Source organism: Dermacentor albipictus, chromosome 2 (genome assembly GCF_038994185.2).
Source record: "Dermacentor albipictus isolate Rhodes 1998 colony chromosome 2, USDA_Dalb.pri_finalv2, whole genome shotgun sequence".
In the NCBI taxonomy this organism is placed as follows: domain Eukaryota; kingdom Metazoa; phylum Arthropoda; class Arachnida; order Ixodida; family Ixodidae; genus Dermacentor; species Dermacentor albipictus.
The window spans coordinates 185,813,318-185,830,929 of record NC_091822.1 but is presented as its reverse complement, the minus strand read 5'-3'; the positions used below and the strand labels follow the sequence as shown (position 1 = coordinate 185,830,929).

Genomic DNA, 17,612 nt, shown 5'->3' with positions numbered 1-17,612 from the left:
GATGAAACATTCGCTCCAGTGGTTGTTGTGATAGCATCTTGCTACTGTGGGTGACACTATCAGCCATGGGGGCAAAGTGGACGCGACGACAGTGTGGCTGGCCATGCTTCGTACCGCCAATGTGAAGATATCGTCGACAGGGCATGAAACCGTATCTTTCATTGCCGACTCTCAAATACAACAAAATATCTTTTTTTTTCTAATTCAGATTTGCTCTTTCCGATTGCCCGATAATTCAGAAAATTTTGTAGCTCCTTCTGTGTAAGAAAAATCCATCGGCGACTCTACTTATTTGCATAAAGGATAAAATTTCAATGTAACAAAATTTCAATATATCTAAGCAAATTGCTGACTTTAACCACTTCATTATAGTATTGAGATTTAGCTGAACTTGCTTAACCCAGTGCCTTCCACCCTCTGCTATCCTGCAATTAAAAACATATTGCAAACCAAACTATATTCAGGGTAAACCAGATAAGCTAAATATTAGTGTCCCAAAACTGAGAAGTGTGTTGACGGGACAAAAATCATTGAAAGGCTTGAGAGAAGAAAGTGAAACTCCATGCTGAAATTTCGGGAACTGAAGTTGTCTTCCATGTCAGTGCTGCTTCCAAAATTCAAGGACTCATGCATAGGTGTATCAAAATCAGTGGAAATATGATGTTTCCGTGGATGAGCACTGCGTGACACCCACTCCATCTTGGAAACTGTGAGCACTCATCACATTGACCATGCCCCTGCTTCGAAGGCACCTTAAAAATCTGCACGGGGCAGATAATGAAAACGGAAAAGCAAAACTGAATAAATAGCTCCTAACTAACCTACTCGATGGTGCTATCTCTCCAAAGGCATTTGGAAAGCGGCAAAATATGAAATTGCAATCATAGCAGTCTATGATGGGAATAAGCACAGACAAGGAAAGTGTTAAAGGCCTCCATTGAATTTATTGGAGGCCACACATGACCAACAGTTTGTAAAACAGTGACTTTACTCATCGCTTTCATCTAGCTTGCCTTGTTTACCCGTGCCATGTGCCCATAACTTCCTTCAAGCAGCTTTGGAAACTGAAAAACAAGGATAACTGCTGGTTAAATGGTCAGAACGAAAGTTTTCGTGATCGATGGGGGCATGTGCAAAATTATGTCAGTGCACTTTCTGTATGCACTTAGTTGCCATTGGTGCTATATGTCCTGTGCCAAGAATTGTTTCAACCACTTCACTCCCTTTAGTATAACTTGAGAGAAACTGCAATCAATTATCTATTCCCAAGTGACTGCATTGGGGTGGTGGCAGAATAGGTAGCATAACGGGGAGAGGCTAGCACCACCTGTATTGCAACACCTGCCAACTTTTACCATTTTGTCGTAAAATGCCAGATCTTTAGATCTTGTTTACAGTTGTCATATTGGCACTAATAACATAACAATTTTTTATTTGTGTCTTGTTTTCTGATTTGAGAGGAGGCTTTAGCTTGGGTAGTCCTGTGAAAGGAGAATTCGTTTTTGTTGGCAACCACTGCACCTACTTTGACAACGTTTGTTGCATTTAAAAGAAAAACTTATAATCTAGTGGCTGTTCATTTCGAATTTTTGATTTAGGTCATCAAATTTTTACTAAAAATTGGTAAGAATCGCAAGTTTTCAGAAAACTATACTATCATGTTTACAACTTTATAACTTGGCAATGAAAAATGATATCACAGTTCTGTGAATTGTATCTAATAGTACATCTAAAGCGGACAAAATTGATATGTTAAACATGAATATAAAAAAATTAAGTAATGCACTAATACAGCTTGTGCAAAACCCTTGTACACATATAACAAATCCATGTAATATATCAATTTACATATTTAATTTGTCCACTTTGAACGATTTACTGGATGCCATTTACAGAGCCGCGATATCTGTTCTTGATGGAGAGCTCTTAACTTGCAAACTTCGTGCTTCTATTTTTTGAATATTCGAGCTTTTGAAAATATTTTCAGCATAATTCAGGCCCTAAATCGAAAATCCACTTCCAACAGTCACTAGAATTCAACTTTCTCTCTCAAATGCAACACATTTCATTAAAATTGGTTTACGGGATATCTCAGAAAAGCATTTTTGCGTTTTATATGTATTTGAATAGGCCGCGTCGGAGTTGGGCATGAGCTAAAGCTTCCTCTTAAAAAGGGAAGTGATCTTAAAGGAATACAAATACAGTCGCTGACCAGTTATTCAGAGCTTGATTTTTCAGACCCATTTGATTATTCAGACCTACTTGCTGTACGCTTGTCCCACTCATAGAAGCAATGTTTAAGGGCAACTGAAATTTCAGCAGTTGTTGCGCGAATATTTAGTAAATAAACTTTATAAATATTTCAGTTTGTCTGTGGCACATATCATATTCTAGCTGCGACTCCAGAGCAAAGTGTATCTGTTCACAGTGTCCCTACTGAACAGAGCATGAATTCTTTAATAAACATTCACCATCTGGAGTAATGTGACTATATGTAGTATATTTCCCCAAATTTTATTATTTCTTTGCTGCGCCTAGAATTTTTTATGTTGAAAGGTTCACGTGTCTGCATTTCTCATTCCATACCATTCACTGTATTATTTTTCTCGAATGTTGTATGAGCTCAGAAGCTTCCTTTCTGTTCTTTTCATTTACCTCTTATAGGCTCGAGGGCACGACCTAAGGGGAGGCTTGAGTGCATGCTTATTTGCTCATGAAAGAACAAACAAACATGATACAAACATGATACAAACATTATACAAACAAGAAAAGTAAACACAATTTTGAACACATCAGGTATTGGAACATGACCTAGTGGCATGAAGTGCAGAAATAAAATGGAGAACACACTCTGCCAAATAACAAGTTCTAAAGGTAATTAATTTTTCTGGGATAAAAGCTGTATTTAAATGTATTAATGCGTGGCTAGAAAAGTTTCAAGTTACGGTCATGGTAACTTGTGGTGGAAGCTTTCTTAGGGAATATTCAAGGGGTCCTGAACTACCTTTCAGGCTCGATAAAAAATATACAGTCCGCAGATAGAATACGCTGCTGTGAACATCTCAGTCAAATTTTGTACTTGTGCGTGGTGCATGGAGCTCGTAAGCGATGTGTGAAGTCACCTTTTTCTCAAATGCTCTCTTTTCAACAGAAGCCTGCTCCTCAATTTTTCTGGATGTTTCATTTCATAATATAGCAGATTCCCATACACGGCTGCTATTGCTGAATAGCTGACATCAATCAAGAAGGGTGTTTGGATCAGTGCACTTCTTCTTGCTGTTGCTGTGTATATTTATTGATGAAGTTTGATAAGCAGGCTGAAGTAAGCGAAAACCTGCTCTTAATTACGACAATTACGTACTACCGGAAGAAGCCAACTATCGTCTGCTCACGCTCGGCTGCTGTTGCCTGCTTCGGAATCGAACTTTGGCGACCCTGCTTATCAGCATAGTAGCCATCAGGTCTTACTAATTTAGACTGGTTTTGAACAGTCAATTAGCTTGGAACCTCGCAAAACTTAAGGTCAGCCTGCTAGCACACTTGCCAGCGCGGGCTCACTCCTGGCTGCTTCTGGTTACATGCTTTGGCAGACTTCACCTTGTATTGAGCTATTGATAGTGCTTCGAAATGCGCAAGTTGGATGTGGCTACTATCCGTCGGTCAAGCTGGTGCAGGACAAAGCCAGTACACACCACATAGCACGGCCAGACTGGAGCATATGAACACAAGCGGGCGCTCAAGCCCTGTCATGTACAAAGCGAACGCTGTGAATACACACTACAGTCTGCTATGTAGAGTAGATACTGCGGTGCCCACGGGGTGCCGCAACAAGTTCGCTGGCTGAGCGCACTGTGGCTCGCTGAGGACAACTGCGCTGGCACCAAAATCGAAAATAGTGGCGTCTACATGAACATCGAAAGTCAAATTTGAGCTGCGCGCTATGGTGACGTTCGGTAGGCATAGCATTGTGGGCACGCCCCACTACGCCGTAGCCTTCACAGTGCAAGTCATTAAGAAGGAGCGGAAGCACCACGCGCAGGATGCTTGTTTGCCAATAACTCCGCTTCTGCTTAACGCGTTGAAGTAGTTTTTGTTGCTAAGTATTTCTGAAGCCGTCTAACCTAACTTATAGGGGTATTACTCAGGCTCGCGCGTGCGCACCTGACCCTTCTCTGGATCGCACAGCGCCGTCGGAGCGGCAGTCGCTCGCTAGCACTTTCGCAGCAGCCCTAGCAGTCAGAGCTGTGACCCCTAACCCGCGGTTCGCAGTGAGTTGCGACCACGGCGGGTTCAGGCCAGTGGGGACAGGGTGAGTCTCGACCTAAGGTGTTTATTCACCTTAGAGTACAAGGATGCCAACAGACAACAACAGCCACAACACATACAAATACAACACAAAACACAACCACAGCGGCGGAGCATTCCGCACGTCTGGGGTGAAACAAACCGCACAATGTGGGAACCACAAAAGAGGCTGATAAGAGTTCAGCTCACCCAAAAGTGGATCCGCGCGCGGGCCCTGGGGCGGTGAGTCGCACACAAAGGCCGGGCGCAACAGGGGGACGGCGTGCGGCGGTCTCAGCGGCTGATTTGAGATGCGGCCTCTCGCAAGCTCTTCCGCCGTGAGACAAAGATGCATCGGGGGAATAGCACTTCTCCCCGAGAGGGGGAGAGGGAGTCTCCCCGGTCGCGGCCAGGCGCGAAGAGCAGCGGGAGCGGCGAAGGTGCCCTCTCCCCGCTACCCTCCGCGAGCGAGCACGTGATTATCGCGTGATAACCGCGTGGCCGCTCCGGAGATATCGGGATGCGCGTGCGATCCCCACAAACTTCAAATGTATTTCTTGAAGTAACCATATTATGCAAGAATTATAGGAGAGCCTAAATCATGACTCGCCGAGAGTGGTGACAAGTTCAAGGAAGCAAGAAGGTGGCATATCGGTCATATCTGGAGCATATGAAGCGCGCAGATTTTTTCTGCATGGTTTCAGCTTTATTAACATCCCACTGTTTGTATGGACACCAAACAATAGTGGTGTATTCAAGCATTGATCGGATCAGCATGCGCTTTACATATTCAAGTTCTTAAAATGCTTTGCAAGTTATTATATTTGTATGCTCGGACCATGGTATTGTACAAGTAAAAACAACACCATGGTATTTATATACTCTGTTTAAGAAGGAGTTGTTGAATAAATTGCCACGCTTTCTTACCAGGTGCCACTCCTGAGTACTTGGCAGGCCACTACGTCCTGCAGGGTGCAGCCTCCATGCTGCCTGTCATGGCACTTGCCCCTCAAGAGAACGAGCGAATCCTGGACATGTGTGCTGCCCCTGGAGGGAAGACTAGCCACATAGGTGGGTGAAAGCATTGCCCTCGCCTTGGAGTGTGCCGTGTAAAGCATGATGGGCAGTTCCTCGAAATTGCAAAGCAGTGAGTGCAGTACAGTAGAATCTCAGCGGTACGAATCTCAACGGGCGGCAAAAATATTCCTATCACCCGAAAATTCGTATCACCAAAAAATGAGAATAGTCTCAGTTTCGCCTGAGAAGCAAACCATCGATTACCATACCGAATTAGTAGATAGCCATACGAAGTAAGGATTGTAGTTTTATCGGCTATATAAGCTTGTAAACATTCACTTACTTAACTAAATTAACAAGCACAGTGTCACACGCGCACAGGTAAACATGAACACATCTCGCTCGACGAACGCGGAAACTAGCTGTCAGAATGCTGAAGTGAGGAATTGTGGCACCAGCGGCGAGTGAATTGACCTCCATGCATCTGTCCCTTCGAAGTGAACGAAACTCGAAAGCGCAGCACATAAGACGCTACCGGCATTACGCGCACTCTGCAAACATCACAGATCGCTTTGAAGATGAGGCCCGCGCGGGCGCGCACTTTGGCCGCGTTGCAGATCGCTTTCAAGATATGGCGCCCGCATGGCCACGCCGTAAGCAGCAGCGGCGCAAGCAGAAGAATGCCCCTCCTGCCTCGCCATTGCTCTGTGCCTCGTGCGCGACAGGAGAGAGCATGCTTCTGCTTGGCCTTCCTCGCTGGTGCATGCAAGAATGAGCCGCGTTCTCCGGCTCAAGCTCGCACGCTTTCACTCATACATACAGCATAGGGCGTTTGGCAACGATTTTATCGCCGTTGGACTTTATATAGGAAATAGAAGGTGGGAGGAGTCAAGGAGAACGAACCGGCATAGAAGGGGTGAAATGTTCTGTTCGGTCAGAGCAGCACCTCGCCCGCGGCTATTGTAAACATGGCAAGAAGAGGAATACCGTCGGCACGGGAGGACTGATTGCTTTTGAGCCTATGCACATCCCCGGCCGCAACGAAAATCCTGACCCATCCAGCCTCCTGCTCATGCCGCCGTTGGCCGTTCGCTGCTTGCATGTTCATACCACTCGCACCGGATTGATAAATGTGTATGGATCATCCGAATTTTTTTACCTTATACACTATGCACTTTGGCCAGGGAATTTCGATAATTCGTATCACAACAAAATTCATATCAGCCGAATTTGTATCACTGAGATACCACTGTAGATAGGTGCAATAAGACTTGTGGTATCAATTCACATGATATCAATTCAACAGGGAATTTGCAGCTGTGTGTGAACGATCAGTGCATCGCTGTCTGCCTGAATTCGGCATTTGTTGGGAGCCAACCTGTCAAGTTTTATCATTTCTTTACTCATTTTCAGCAATATTAGTGAAAATTTTGAGACCCCATATCAAAACTCTGCTTCTGACAGCTGACAAAGTGCAACTTTCTCTTTTTAGTGCAGTGAATTTTGGTTAAATTAAAGCAGTCTGTAAGCTTCTTGATGAGATCATATATCTGTTCTATGTATATGTTTGAACAAGAGAAATAGACAGAGCCCTACCCTAAAAGAGGGAGTTGGAAGGATAGGCAGGGACGTTAACTAGACTAGTCCAGGCTACGCTGCATATGAGGAGGAAGAGAGAAAGAGAACGATGGGAGTTAAGGTCAATCATGTGTACTTGACAAGCACAGCATGTCTATGCTCATTCTTTACAGTGCTTGCGTAGACTTTCTCTTGAGAGTATTGGGCATCTTATGCTTAAATCAAAAACAATAAAAGGCTGTAAGAAGATTTCTGCCATCATTTCAGCTGCAATTATGAAGAACACAGGTGTCCTGTTTGCCAATGAGCTGCACAAGGAACGATGCAAGGCTATTGTTGGCAACTTGCACAGGCTGGGCGTGAACAACACTGTTGTCTGCTCTTACGACGGTCGCAAGTTCCCTGAGGTATGGAAGTACTTAATTTTTGCAGTGCTAACATTGGGTTGCTCTACTGTATGTTCACTTATGTTAACCACACCAGAAATACGAGATATAGTAGAACCTAGTTCATATGTTCTGAAATATCTGCAAGAAAAAAACATACTAATTGGGAAAACGTTCGATCTGAAGTAACTAAAAAATTTGACAGATTCAACTATTGTTGATGTCTTGCGTAATGCGAAGCATCACGGCACGAGACACCGATGTGCGTCGAGCTGGTGGTGCTCCAGCGGCCCGAGACACGTATTGTTGCTTTCCAATTGTGTGGTGTTTTAAGAGGGCGACGGCAAACTGATATGAAATTTAACAGGTGGGCGATGCCGGATGCCGCCGAAGCAAAACGTGATGGTCGCATCGCGCTGCCTGCGGCAGGAAACTGCGGTGCGTTTGGATACTAAACGTGTGCAGTTTGCCACCAATGGCACTACGCACCACGCGCTGTAAAACAGACATGTGAAGATGCTTATCGCAGTAGGTTTGGCGGCGACACCTGTAGATGCGGTGTGTGATGACCCGGACAGAGATTTGCTGGCACCGGAATAAGAAAATGTGTGCGCCGTTGTTTTCACTTAAGATGCGCGACTATTCTCGATCAGGCACGCCTCATGCCTTTTCTTGTTCACATGGGATATAGCAGCCAGAAAACGTATACGGTTGCAGTCTGCAGCAGGGAATGGCGGCAAGTTTTGGTTATCGCCTATTAAGAGCGAGCACTACGCTTCCATTGGCACCTTGCGCTGTGAAACAGATGGGCGAAGAAGCTTATCGTAATAGGATAGGTGGTGATAGCTGTGGATGCCATGTGCGACTTTTAGCCGAATTCTTAACACTGATGTTCCTCCGTTATGAAGAGGAAAATAAACTATGTGCGTTATTCTGAAATATGCGCTGTATTGAAAATTCATAGTTTTGAAATATTTTTACATTGAAGATATAGGCAATCTGGCGGGGATCTCTAAAATAACTGTAAATTTGAAAAATTGGTAATGTGAGGTTTGTAGTAATGAGATTTGACTGTATACTGTTCTCGATCGTGCATTTTGCATGTTTTCTTGTTTAAATGATATCTAGCGGCTGGAGAACATATCACACAATCGCAGTTTGGCAACAAACTGAGTGTTGGTGCCGAAAAATCGGGTTTTCCGGAAGCGTATGAACCTGTAAAAAATGAGCGTAACTCTATTGGGTCCCTTTTTGTGTTCTTGATTGCGAACGTTGACCTGGGGGAAACATACCTAACGGGACTGTATTAACTAGGTTCTAATGTATTCAAGTACAAAGTGAGTTTGATGGAGGGTGGGTGAACTGTGTATGAATTTTGCCTTTCGGCACAGCTACACGTCAATGCACCTAAGACCTGCTGCACTGTCCTACTGTATTTATTCAGATCTAGGCATATACTTGTGATAGTTGCTTTCAAATAGTCATATACAAAACTCTAGCATCGGCTTAGATTCGAGGATCTTAAAAAATGCGCCAGTTTTTAACTGAAATTGATAAATATGGTGCATAGCTAGTGCCATCTAGAATAGTAAGTATCGCAGCCACTTCTAGGCATGCCAGTAGCTAACTGAAGTGAACGAGCGACATCGCCATTTTAATCTTTGTCTTATCGGCAAACGGTGTGACGTTGTATAATGGCACCAAACAGGTGATGCCACTATAGTGCTGCTTTCAAACGAAAAGTTGTGCTAGACCCAGAGGCATCGTCAAATGTTCAAGCCAGATGGGACTTCAGCATTGATGAGAAAAACGTCCGTCGTTGGAGGGGGCAAAGGGAGGTACTTTTTACATGCGCCACAACGGGGATGGCATTTACCGGACCACAGCAGCTGCGATGATGACGTAGAATGAGCTCGGCAGGCTCATTTTCAATAAATGCTGTTTTAATTTTGTGAACACTGTCCTCACTTTTTTGTTCAGCCTACATTCGAGATAAGTTTTTTTTTTTTTTTTTTTTTCTGGCTTCAGGCTTTCGGGGGTCTGCTTAGAATAGGGGCTGGCCTAGATTCGAGTAAGTACGGTATGTTTGCAGAAGGCAGCAATGAGAATGGTATTGACTAAACGGGCAAGACAATTCTTAAGCTTAGCTGTATGACTGTGATTGTGCTGCATTTTATAAATATTCATGCTTTTCTGTTATTTATGTGGATTGTACACCTGGCTTTTCTGACTTTCTTCTTTTCTGTGTGTTGTAAATTAGGGACGTAGGTTATACTTAGTGCTCATATACAGTGGACTTCCATTAATTCAACCCTGAGAGCACCGCTGAAATTTGTCTAGTTATCTGGCAGCTCGAATTAAGCAAGAAGCATAGAAAACACCAAAACACACCGCTGATTCATACGGCAGTATTTGCCCCAATTCTAACGTGTACCTTAATCAAATACACACCCACTTTTCCAAAGTGCACAGCAGAAGACTAATGTAAAAATGACAATAGAGCTCCTAAGCAAAGTAGAAATTCAACTCTCTCCTAATTTTTTAGCAAAGGAAATTGTGGCAGTAGTTGCCCCAATTCTCACATGTTCCTGAATCAAAGGCACACCCACTTTTTGAAGCTCAAAGTAGAAAACGAATGTAACTATGACGTTAAAGCTGAATAAAATAGAAATTGAACGCGCTTCCGATTTTTTTTTGTTTTTTAGCAAAAAGAAGAAGCATAGCATGCCTACGTATGTGGGGGGAAAAAAACAACACGAAACCAGCAAGCTTTATCTTCACAGAATGGAAATTTATTTACTTAATCTGTGTCGTTATAACTCTCAGACAGTGCTTTTTCACTGTCTATGAAGAACCACCACATGTCATTCTCTGCACGATTCGTAGTGCATATGATATTCTGCCTTTAACAAATGATTCAACAATTGCAAATGAGATGATGGCCTGTGCCTAGACTAACCACTTCATGAGTTCGTTCTGCTACACATGCAATTCTCTGGAGCAGCAAAAACATGTGAGATGTGTTGTAGCTTCCTTTTTATGTAAAATAACTAATTGTGTGAGTATGCTTTTGTAATCGTAATGAAGGCAGCGCCTCGCAGTCATCGTCATGCCGTGCAAGAACTTGTTCTTTAGTCTTTAGCAAAGTACGATTGGGCTTCTTTTATTGACAATGTGTCCCCTGCAGACTTATATGACAGTTTCGTCGAGGTTTTTCGTTCACACAAAGCCGAATCTTCACGCATGGTGACCGTTAAGCAACGAAATTTAGACAATAAGTGGATGTCACCCGTAATACTGGAAGCCATCAAAGAGAAGGATCTGCTCTGGGCTCGATCAAGACGTGCTCCAAACTGTTCTGAACTACGACTGCAGTTTAAACATGAACGAAACCGAGTTAATGCCATGATCCGTGTGGCCAAGCGCAATCACTTTAGGTCTCAGTTTAACGACGCACGTTTTAACAGCAAGAAAACATGGTCATTGGTGAATAACCTGAAAGGAATGAGCGCTGCTATCTATAATGATACATATTTCATATCTCATTTCCATAAAGATGGACAGAGCATTGCGAATGACTTTAACAAACTATTTTCTCTGGTCTCTGGTGCATCTCGTACCCCGCCTAATGACTGTCCTATGCCTCCCAGTGTGATGGAATCTGCTTTCCTTCCTGACATTACCGAAAGTGATTTAAGGTGTATACTTTTCAGTCTTAAACGTAGCAAGTCTCCTGGTCATGACGGCCTCACTGTTTCTGAATTGTGCAGAAATTTTGAAGCGATTAAGGGTGTCCTACTAGTTATGCTTAATAGTATCATTTCCAGAGGTATAATACCGACTTCAATGAAAACTGCTAAAGTTATACCTTTGTATAAGGGTGGCTCCAGAAACATGATGAGCAATTATCGACCTATCTCTATTCTACCATGCATTGGCCAAATTTTTGAAAAGCATCTGTTACTTACCATGACTAATTTTTTGAATACGCACAATGTTCTATCACCTTGTCAGTATGGCTTCATACCAGGAAAAGGAACAACAGATCTTCTTGAAGAATTCTCTGACACACTAAATTCAGCTTTTGATAAGAATGAAGTCGTATGCTCTCTTTTTCTTGACGTAAGCAAGGCCTTTGATAGTATCTGCCACGTTCTTCTGCTTGATAAACTTTCTACATTGGGATTTCGAGGTTCGTTTCTACACTTACTTACTAACTTTTTACAAGATAGGCGCCAGTATGTGTCAATTTCAAGATTCCATAGCGATTTCACGGCAATTACTTCCGGAGTCCCACAAGGTTCTATATTGAGTCCTTTGTTATTCAATCTATACGTTAATGATCTTGCTAACAATGTGCCTGTTTCATTGTTTCAGTATGCCGACGACACTGTCATTGTTGCGCGTGCAAAGAAATACACTGATGCTGTTACTGCATTACAGATGGCAGCTATTAAAGCCATGGACTGGTTTAAGTCTAACCTTATCAATGTTAATACTTCTAAAACGCAACTTATATGTTTTCATAACCCTTTAAAAAAAATTGAGTTGAGTCATCCTGTTTATTTGCACACTTCCTCCTGTTCTCATTGTAACTGTGTACCAGTAAAATATGCGTATTCGGTCAAATATCTTGGCCTGATCTTCGACAGTGATCTGTCTTGGAACTCGCACCTTTCTTTTGTTTGTCAAAGACTTCGCGCTGTATCTTGTGTCCTGTATAATATTAGATATTTTATGCCTTTTTCTGTCCGTAAATGTGTTACACACGCTCTAGCTTATAGTGTGCTTAGATACGGAATCACTATTTATGGTCACTGCACGGTTCGTTGGCAGCGCAGGGTGAATTCGCTTCTACGTTTACTTTTAAAGAATATTGCCTACGACCTGCCCATTGGTAATAACATTGATATTTTTAGAAGATTAAAGCTTCCAAATTTTAACGCTCTATTAACAGAAACTATTGTGCTTAAACATTTCTGGTACAGTCAGTTCACCATTCCATATGCTCCTGCACGTGATTTAAGACCTAAATACCGTTACTGCATTCCTCGCTCCTCAACCCGATACGGAAAGCGCACGCGTCAATACTACGTACCTGCCTGTTTCAATAGTATGCCACCTAGTGTATTCCGTATGAGAACAAAATACACCCTGAAAAAAATTTTGCGGTATGTCTCCGCATTACTTCCTGCCCCATAATGATTTAATCGAGTGTTACTCCCTTAATTTCGCATTACTGTCATCCTTTTGCTGTTGTAATTATGTTTCTATATCTGTCTCTATGAGTTGTTAAATTTTTCTTTTTTTGTTTTGTTTGTTTGTCGAGTTCGTTGCAACCATCTCTATTTTCCTTTGTTTTGCTAATGTTCGCTGTCTGCCAGGCGCTGCCACTCAAGCCCTTGGTGAGGCTTTGGTAGGCCTGATTTTGGTGTACGAGAATTGACATGAATAAAAGTACTATCTATCTATCTATCTATCTTTAGCCATTCATTGTCACCATCTTGTGATGGCAATGATGATGACGATGGCTACGCTGGTTGCTAATAGTTCTTAGCTTGTTAGCTACCATCTACAGTTATATAAGTTGTCTAAATTGAAGCATTGAGAGAAAGCGATAATGTTTAATTCATGCTTGAGTGCGATTGTAGGTTGCCAAAGGATTTGACAGAGTGCTGCTGGATGCACCATGCAGTGGTACAGGTGTGGTGTCCAAGGATCCTGCTGTTAAAACAAATAAGGTAACATGCTTTGCTATATTTGCATGAACTTGACAATTATAAGCTTGTTATATGTTGGTCCTGGAAAGCTATTCTGTAGGAGTCCACCTAGTGGACATGTCCATTTCGTCTGCGGCGTTGGCTGGGCTGGGCTGTGCGGCCTCAGCAGCGAGGCACCACAGCCAATCAGCACTTCATCATCAGACGAAATGGACATGTCCACCAGGTGGACTCTTACAGAATACTTCCTCAGTTCAGTGCAGTCCACTTATAACAATACCACATATAATGATATATCGCTTATAATGATGAGTCATCTTCAGAGTATCAACTTATGCATTAGGGCTATAAGAAAAAAACTCATATATAACAATATGTTATTCACCGCATGTCGGATATAACGATCGAAATTCTGCCTTTTGGGTGGCATTTCCATGCAGAATATTCATGAAATTTGCGTTGCCAAATTCCGCTTAACCAAGACGGGACGAAAAGTTTGCCTACACGAGTTTGTATCTGCTGTCATTACCACGCAGCGCGTCCTGACAGCGTGCTGATTATGAAAGCCACAGAGAGTGTCACAAGTTGGCGCAACATGGCACAAGATAGCACCAGTTGCTTTGCGTCCACGTTACCAGCGAGCTCTAGAGAGAAAGAAAAAGAAAGAGAGAGAAAAAAAACGACAAGCAAACCGCGCCTGCACTCCCTTTCTAGAATCTCCCTCTCCTCCTCAGCGAGCGTGGAAATGCACCGCGGAAGCAGCGGTAGGTGTGCCGACAAAGCACAAAGACAGAGCTGTAGTGCACAGCATGCAACAAAAGGTTAAAGAAATGCAGTGATCCATTTTTAGCTTTTTTGAATGTTTAAGTGATAGTCAGTCCCTTCTGTGGCACCTGGAGTATTTTCTGCATTGTGCGCTATGACATCTGCATCTCCTGCTTGTTTTTTTATAGTGCAGGTTAATCTTTCTGTACATGGTGCAGGTGAAGTGGTTCCACCACTATAAAAACCTCATCTACCACTTGTACAGCTAATTGAATATACCTGCAAATTTATTGCAATGTACATACTGCAATGCTAAAAAAAGTTAGAGATAGCTATTGAAGAACTGTCACCAGCTGCAGAACCCCTCGATTCTGCATTACATTTCTACCCTACTTGTAACCTCCCTATGATTTTAATGGAACTGCAAATATGTTTTTGATAGTTTATTTATGGTTGCATACTGCACTCAATGCTCATTACAATGGGCCGTAATAATGCAGTGAGAAACCTCCGCTATATTCCATAATCTGTTTTATTCAAAATTAGGACCATGGTATGTTCTGAAATGGTGGAACTTCACACATATCACCATGTAGTGTTTGATTTTGTCTCGTGCAACAAGTGGAAGAAACTCTTTGCCTTTTAGTTTAATTTGGTATAGCATTTAGTGGAAGCTGCCACCACTGCACTTCACATCATCCAGTGTGAAATATACAGTGCAAACAGTCTAGGCAGGACTGCGATGAGTTTTGCACGAGGTATAATTAACATACTTGTCATGTACATTCTTTATTTCGGGAAATCCTCGGCACACGCACGCAGTCTGCGTTCCCTACGTCACCTGGCGCCGGCCCGGTACCCTCACATACTATATTGACTTTGAATAATGAAATCAAATAATAATTTAAAAAAGAAATGTAATGAAGAAAAGGAATGCAAAAGGAATGCACTGCAAAAGTTCATTTGAAAACAAGTGTTGCACGTTTGAAACTTACCTTTCTACTTCTTGCTGGTTCCAGGAAGAGAAAGACATCCTCCGCTGCTCCCAACTTCAGAAGCAGCTCATTCTTGCTGCTATTGACTGTGCTGACTGCAGCGACAACAAGCCAGGATACATTGTGTACAGCACATGCTCAGTCATGGTCAGTGGTCTCAATGTGCTTTTTGTATTGCTCCAGTGCACAGTGACCTCCTTTGGTGCTGTTTGTAAACAAGTTGTGCAATGGACGACTTTAGAGAGTGGCACACACCCCCGAGCAGCCGCTGGTAAGGTATTATGGGAATCTTGAGGGAAGGTGCTACATCATTTGCTTCACTCACCTTAGCACCACAGGTTACATAGCACAACAAAGATGAGTGCGAGCCAAGTGGCCACAAAATGCCCTGCTGGAACTGCAGCCGTCACATCTCTGTGCAGTCAGTGTGCCAAGTGCACTTGTGCTCTGGCACCCACTTTTCGCCTGCTGGGTATGTGCACAAAGTTCTTGAGTCATGACCTGCTTTTGCTAAATCCACAGCCACGACATACTGCTGAGAAGACAGTGGCGCCCCATCAGAACATGGAACTTTATGTACACTACTATGATGTTGCATTTTGGCTGTCCGTACGCACGAAGACATTCCTGCCGGAACCAGGCTTAAAACGATTCGATGCATAAACAATTTCTCTTGGGGCTCTTCACCATGTATGTTATGTACTAGAATATGCCTCGTGCCGGTTAGAATACCGAAAATATTATTTTTAATGATTATCTGTGAATGTCTCTTTCAAAGCGTTTTGACCAGTTGCTGGGGACCACCGACGTATTACACGTAAACATTGCATGTCGCTGGCGCTTATTTCCAAGCTTGTGCTGAAAAATACACCTTGGTGTATGGTGGCAACAATTACAAGATTCCTGCGAGTGTGTTTTTCATCTTTAATGCATGCAAGAGCACACTGTTACACTAAACGCTGTGCAACCCCTACTGATTGCAGCAGCCATATAACCAAGTTTACAGGCCATTCGCACATTTAGCTAGCAGATAACTCCTCAGACATTTCTCACGGAACGGAGGTTACCTTGGCAAGTGTAGCCAAAGAGCCTGCAAACAAATGCATCGTCTGCTGATAACCACGCATTTCCGTGCATAGGGCCGGCATAAGCAGACAGCACAAAACATTTAGTGCTCGTCGAAGCGGGAGTGGTGTGAGCTCGGACTGGCTTGTGTTGCCACTTGCAGAGAGCAATCAGAGCATGCTGTTTTTCCACCACTTCATTGGCAAGCTGGCAATCGGGCTCATTGTGGCAGCCCGCAGCGGCAGCGGTATCTAGATGCGAAGCGCATGGCCATATGGCCTGCAAAACCGAAACTGACCTTCAAAGTCCCCATAATGCCCTTGTTGCCAAAGGTGGTGCTGACTTTTCTAAAGTCTTCCATTGAACACTGAGCTGTTTGTGATGTAACGATGTAGATTTTCTTTTCTTTCTTGTTTTGTTGCTATTGCATAGCCTGAGGAGAACGAATGGGTTATTGACTACGCCCTGAAGAAGAGAAATGTCAAGTTGGTCCCAACCGGGCTTGATTTCGGTCGGGAAGGCCTCACCAGGTAAGCATGGTGCTGATAAAAGTTATTAGACACATGCTTTCTTTTCTGAATTGCATTTCGAATGAGCTTAGCTAGTCTGAACAACATTACAGATAACTGTTTTGCTTGCTTCTTAGAGTCTAGACACTGAAGGCATTCCTTATGAGTGTAGCATGTTCATAGATGGCAGCACCACGGTAGATCAGTAGAATTGACGGCGAGGAGTTACGGAGTCGCCATCTATCGGAAGCGCCTCGCTGGCGTAGTATGAGGGATCACGCGGCGCGCTCCTCATAGGTTTTGCTGTCAGCGCTTACTGAAAACACCACACACGAACTCTCCCGGGCATTTCTGTAAATACTTTCGAAACGAGAGAGGTTTTTTACTTTCTAAATAATAATCTTGGGAAAACTGAAAGCACAGGTTCGTTTACAGAGGCTATCTCTTTACCGAATATGTACAGTGAACGCCACTGCGTGCGTCACCGCGATGGAGTCTCCCTAACTGGCTTCTTGCGTGAAAGGTAGGTAAACGCTGAGACCAAACTATGTGAAATATGTTCTTATAGTGTTTGTATAACTAAATGGAGCGTAATAGAATGAAGCCTCAATGCAGTGATCGCACAGATTCGCAGCGACCGACTGCGTGTCTGCATGCTTGTCCGCGCACTGTTTCATTTTCACCGCGTGCGCGTTTTCGCACCGTGCCATGAGCTTTAGGCCGCAGAATATGGACATTTGACAGTACACAAGCAACCCTTGTTGCATGGGCGCTATCAGAGGTGTTCAATAATAATTTCATTGTAGAGACTTCGACGCCTACGGGGACTGTGATGTGCCGTTGGGACGATCCAATCTTTTTTTTTCTTTTAAATTCTAGGACGTTCCAATATTATTTCTCGAGTTGCGTCGCACTGTATGTTTATCGGTGTTATCAGCGAGCGATTTCCGGTTGCTTCTTTTTTTGTAATCCAGTGCATTAATTCATAACGCAAACATGACCATATGCCATGCTTTTTTTTTAATGTGCTTCTTACTGCTCCCTTTCCACTCCATTGAATTTGCCAGTATCTATAGCATCGACAAGTTCATAGACCAAACCGTCATGACATTAGTCGGGCAGCGGAATTGGCTGAGCGTCTCAGTGCGCGTTTTCCGAACATTGCAGACCCGGCGCCATAGCAGAAATCTTCCTCGCATCTGTGCTGGCTGCATAACTGAGTTGTTGCCGATGACTGTTTGCCGGTTTTATGTTTCGCGAGCCAAGCTTCCCGCAGCTTCTTGTCCTGCGGCT

General features: G+C 43.3%; 1 protein-coding gene across 2 annotated transcripts in view; it reads left to right on the top strand.

Moving 5' to 3' along the window:
- LOC135919997 (28S rRNA (cytosine(4447)-C(5))-methyltransferase) overlaps window positions 1-17,612 on the top strand; it is a 33,554-nt gene that overhangs the window by 7,405 nt on the left and 8,537 nt on the right. For both annotated transcript variants that reach the window (XM_070534557.1, XM_070534556.1), the window contains exons 12-16: window positions 5,215-5,355; window positions 7,147-7,286; window positions 12,917-13,006; window positions 14,770-14,892; window positions 16,243-16,340. In XM_070534557.1, coding sequence (XP_070390658.1) covers window positions 5,215-5,355; window positions 7,147-7,286; window positions 12,917-13,006; window positions 14,770-14,892; window positions 16,243-16,340 — 592 coding nt within the window. The remainder of the gene's footprint in view (window positions 1-5,214; window positions 5,356-7,146; window positions 7,287-12,916; window positions 13,007-14,769; window positions 14,893-16,242; window positions 16,341-17,612) is intronic.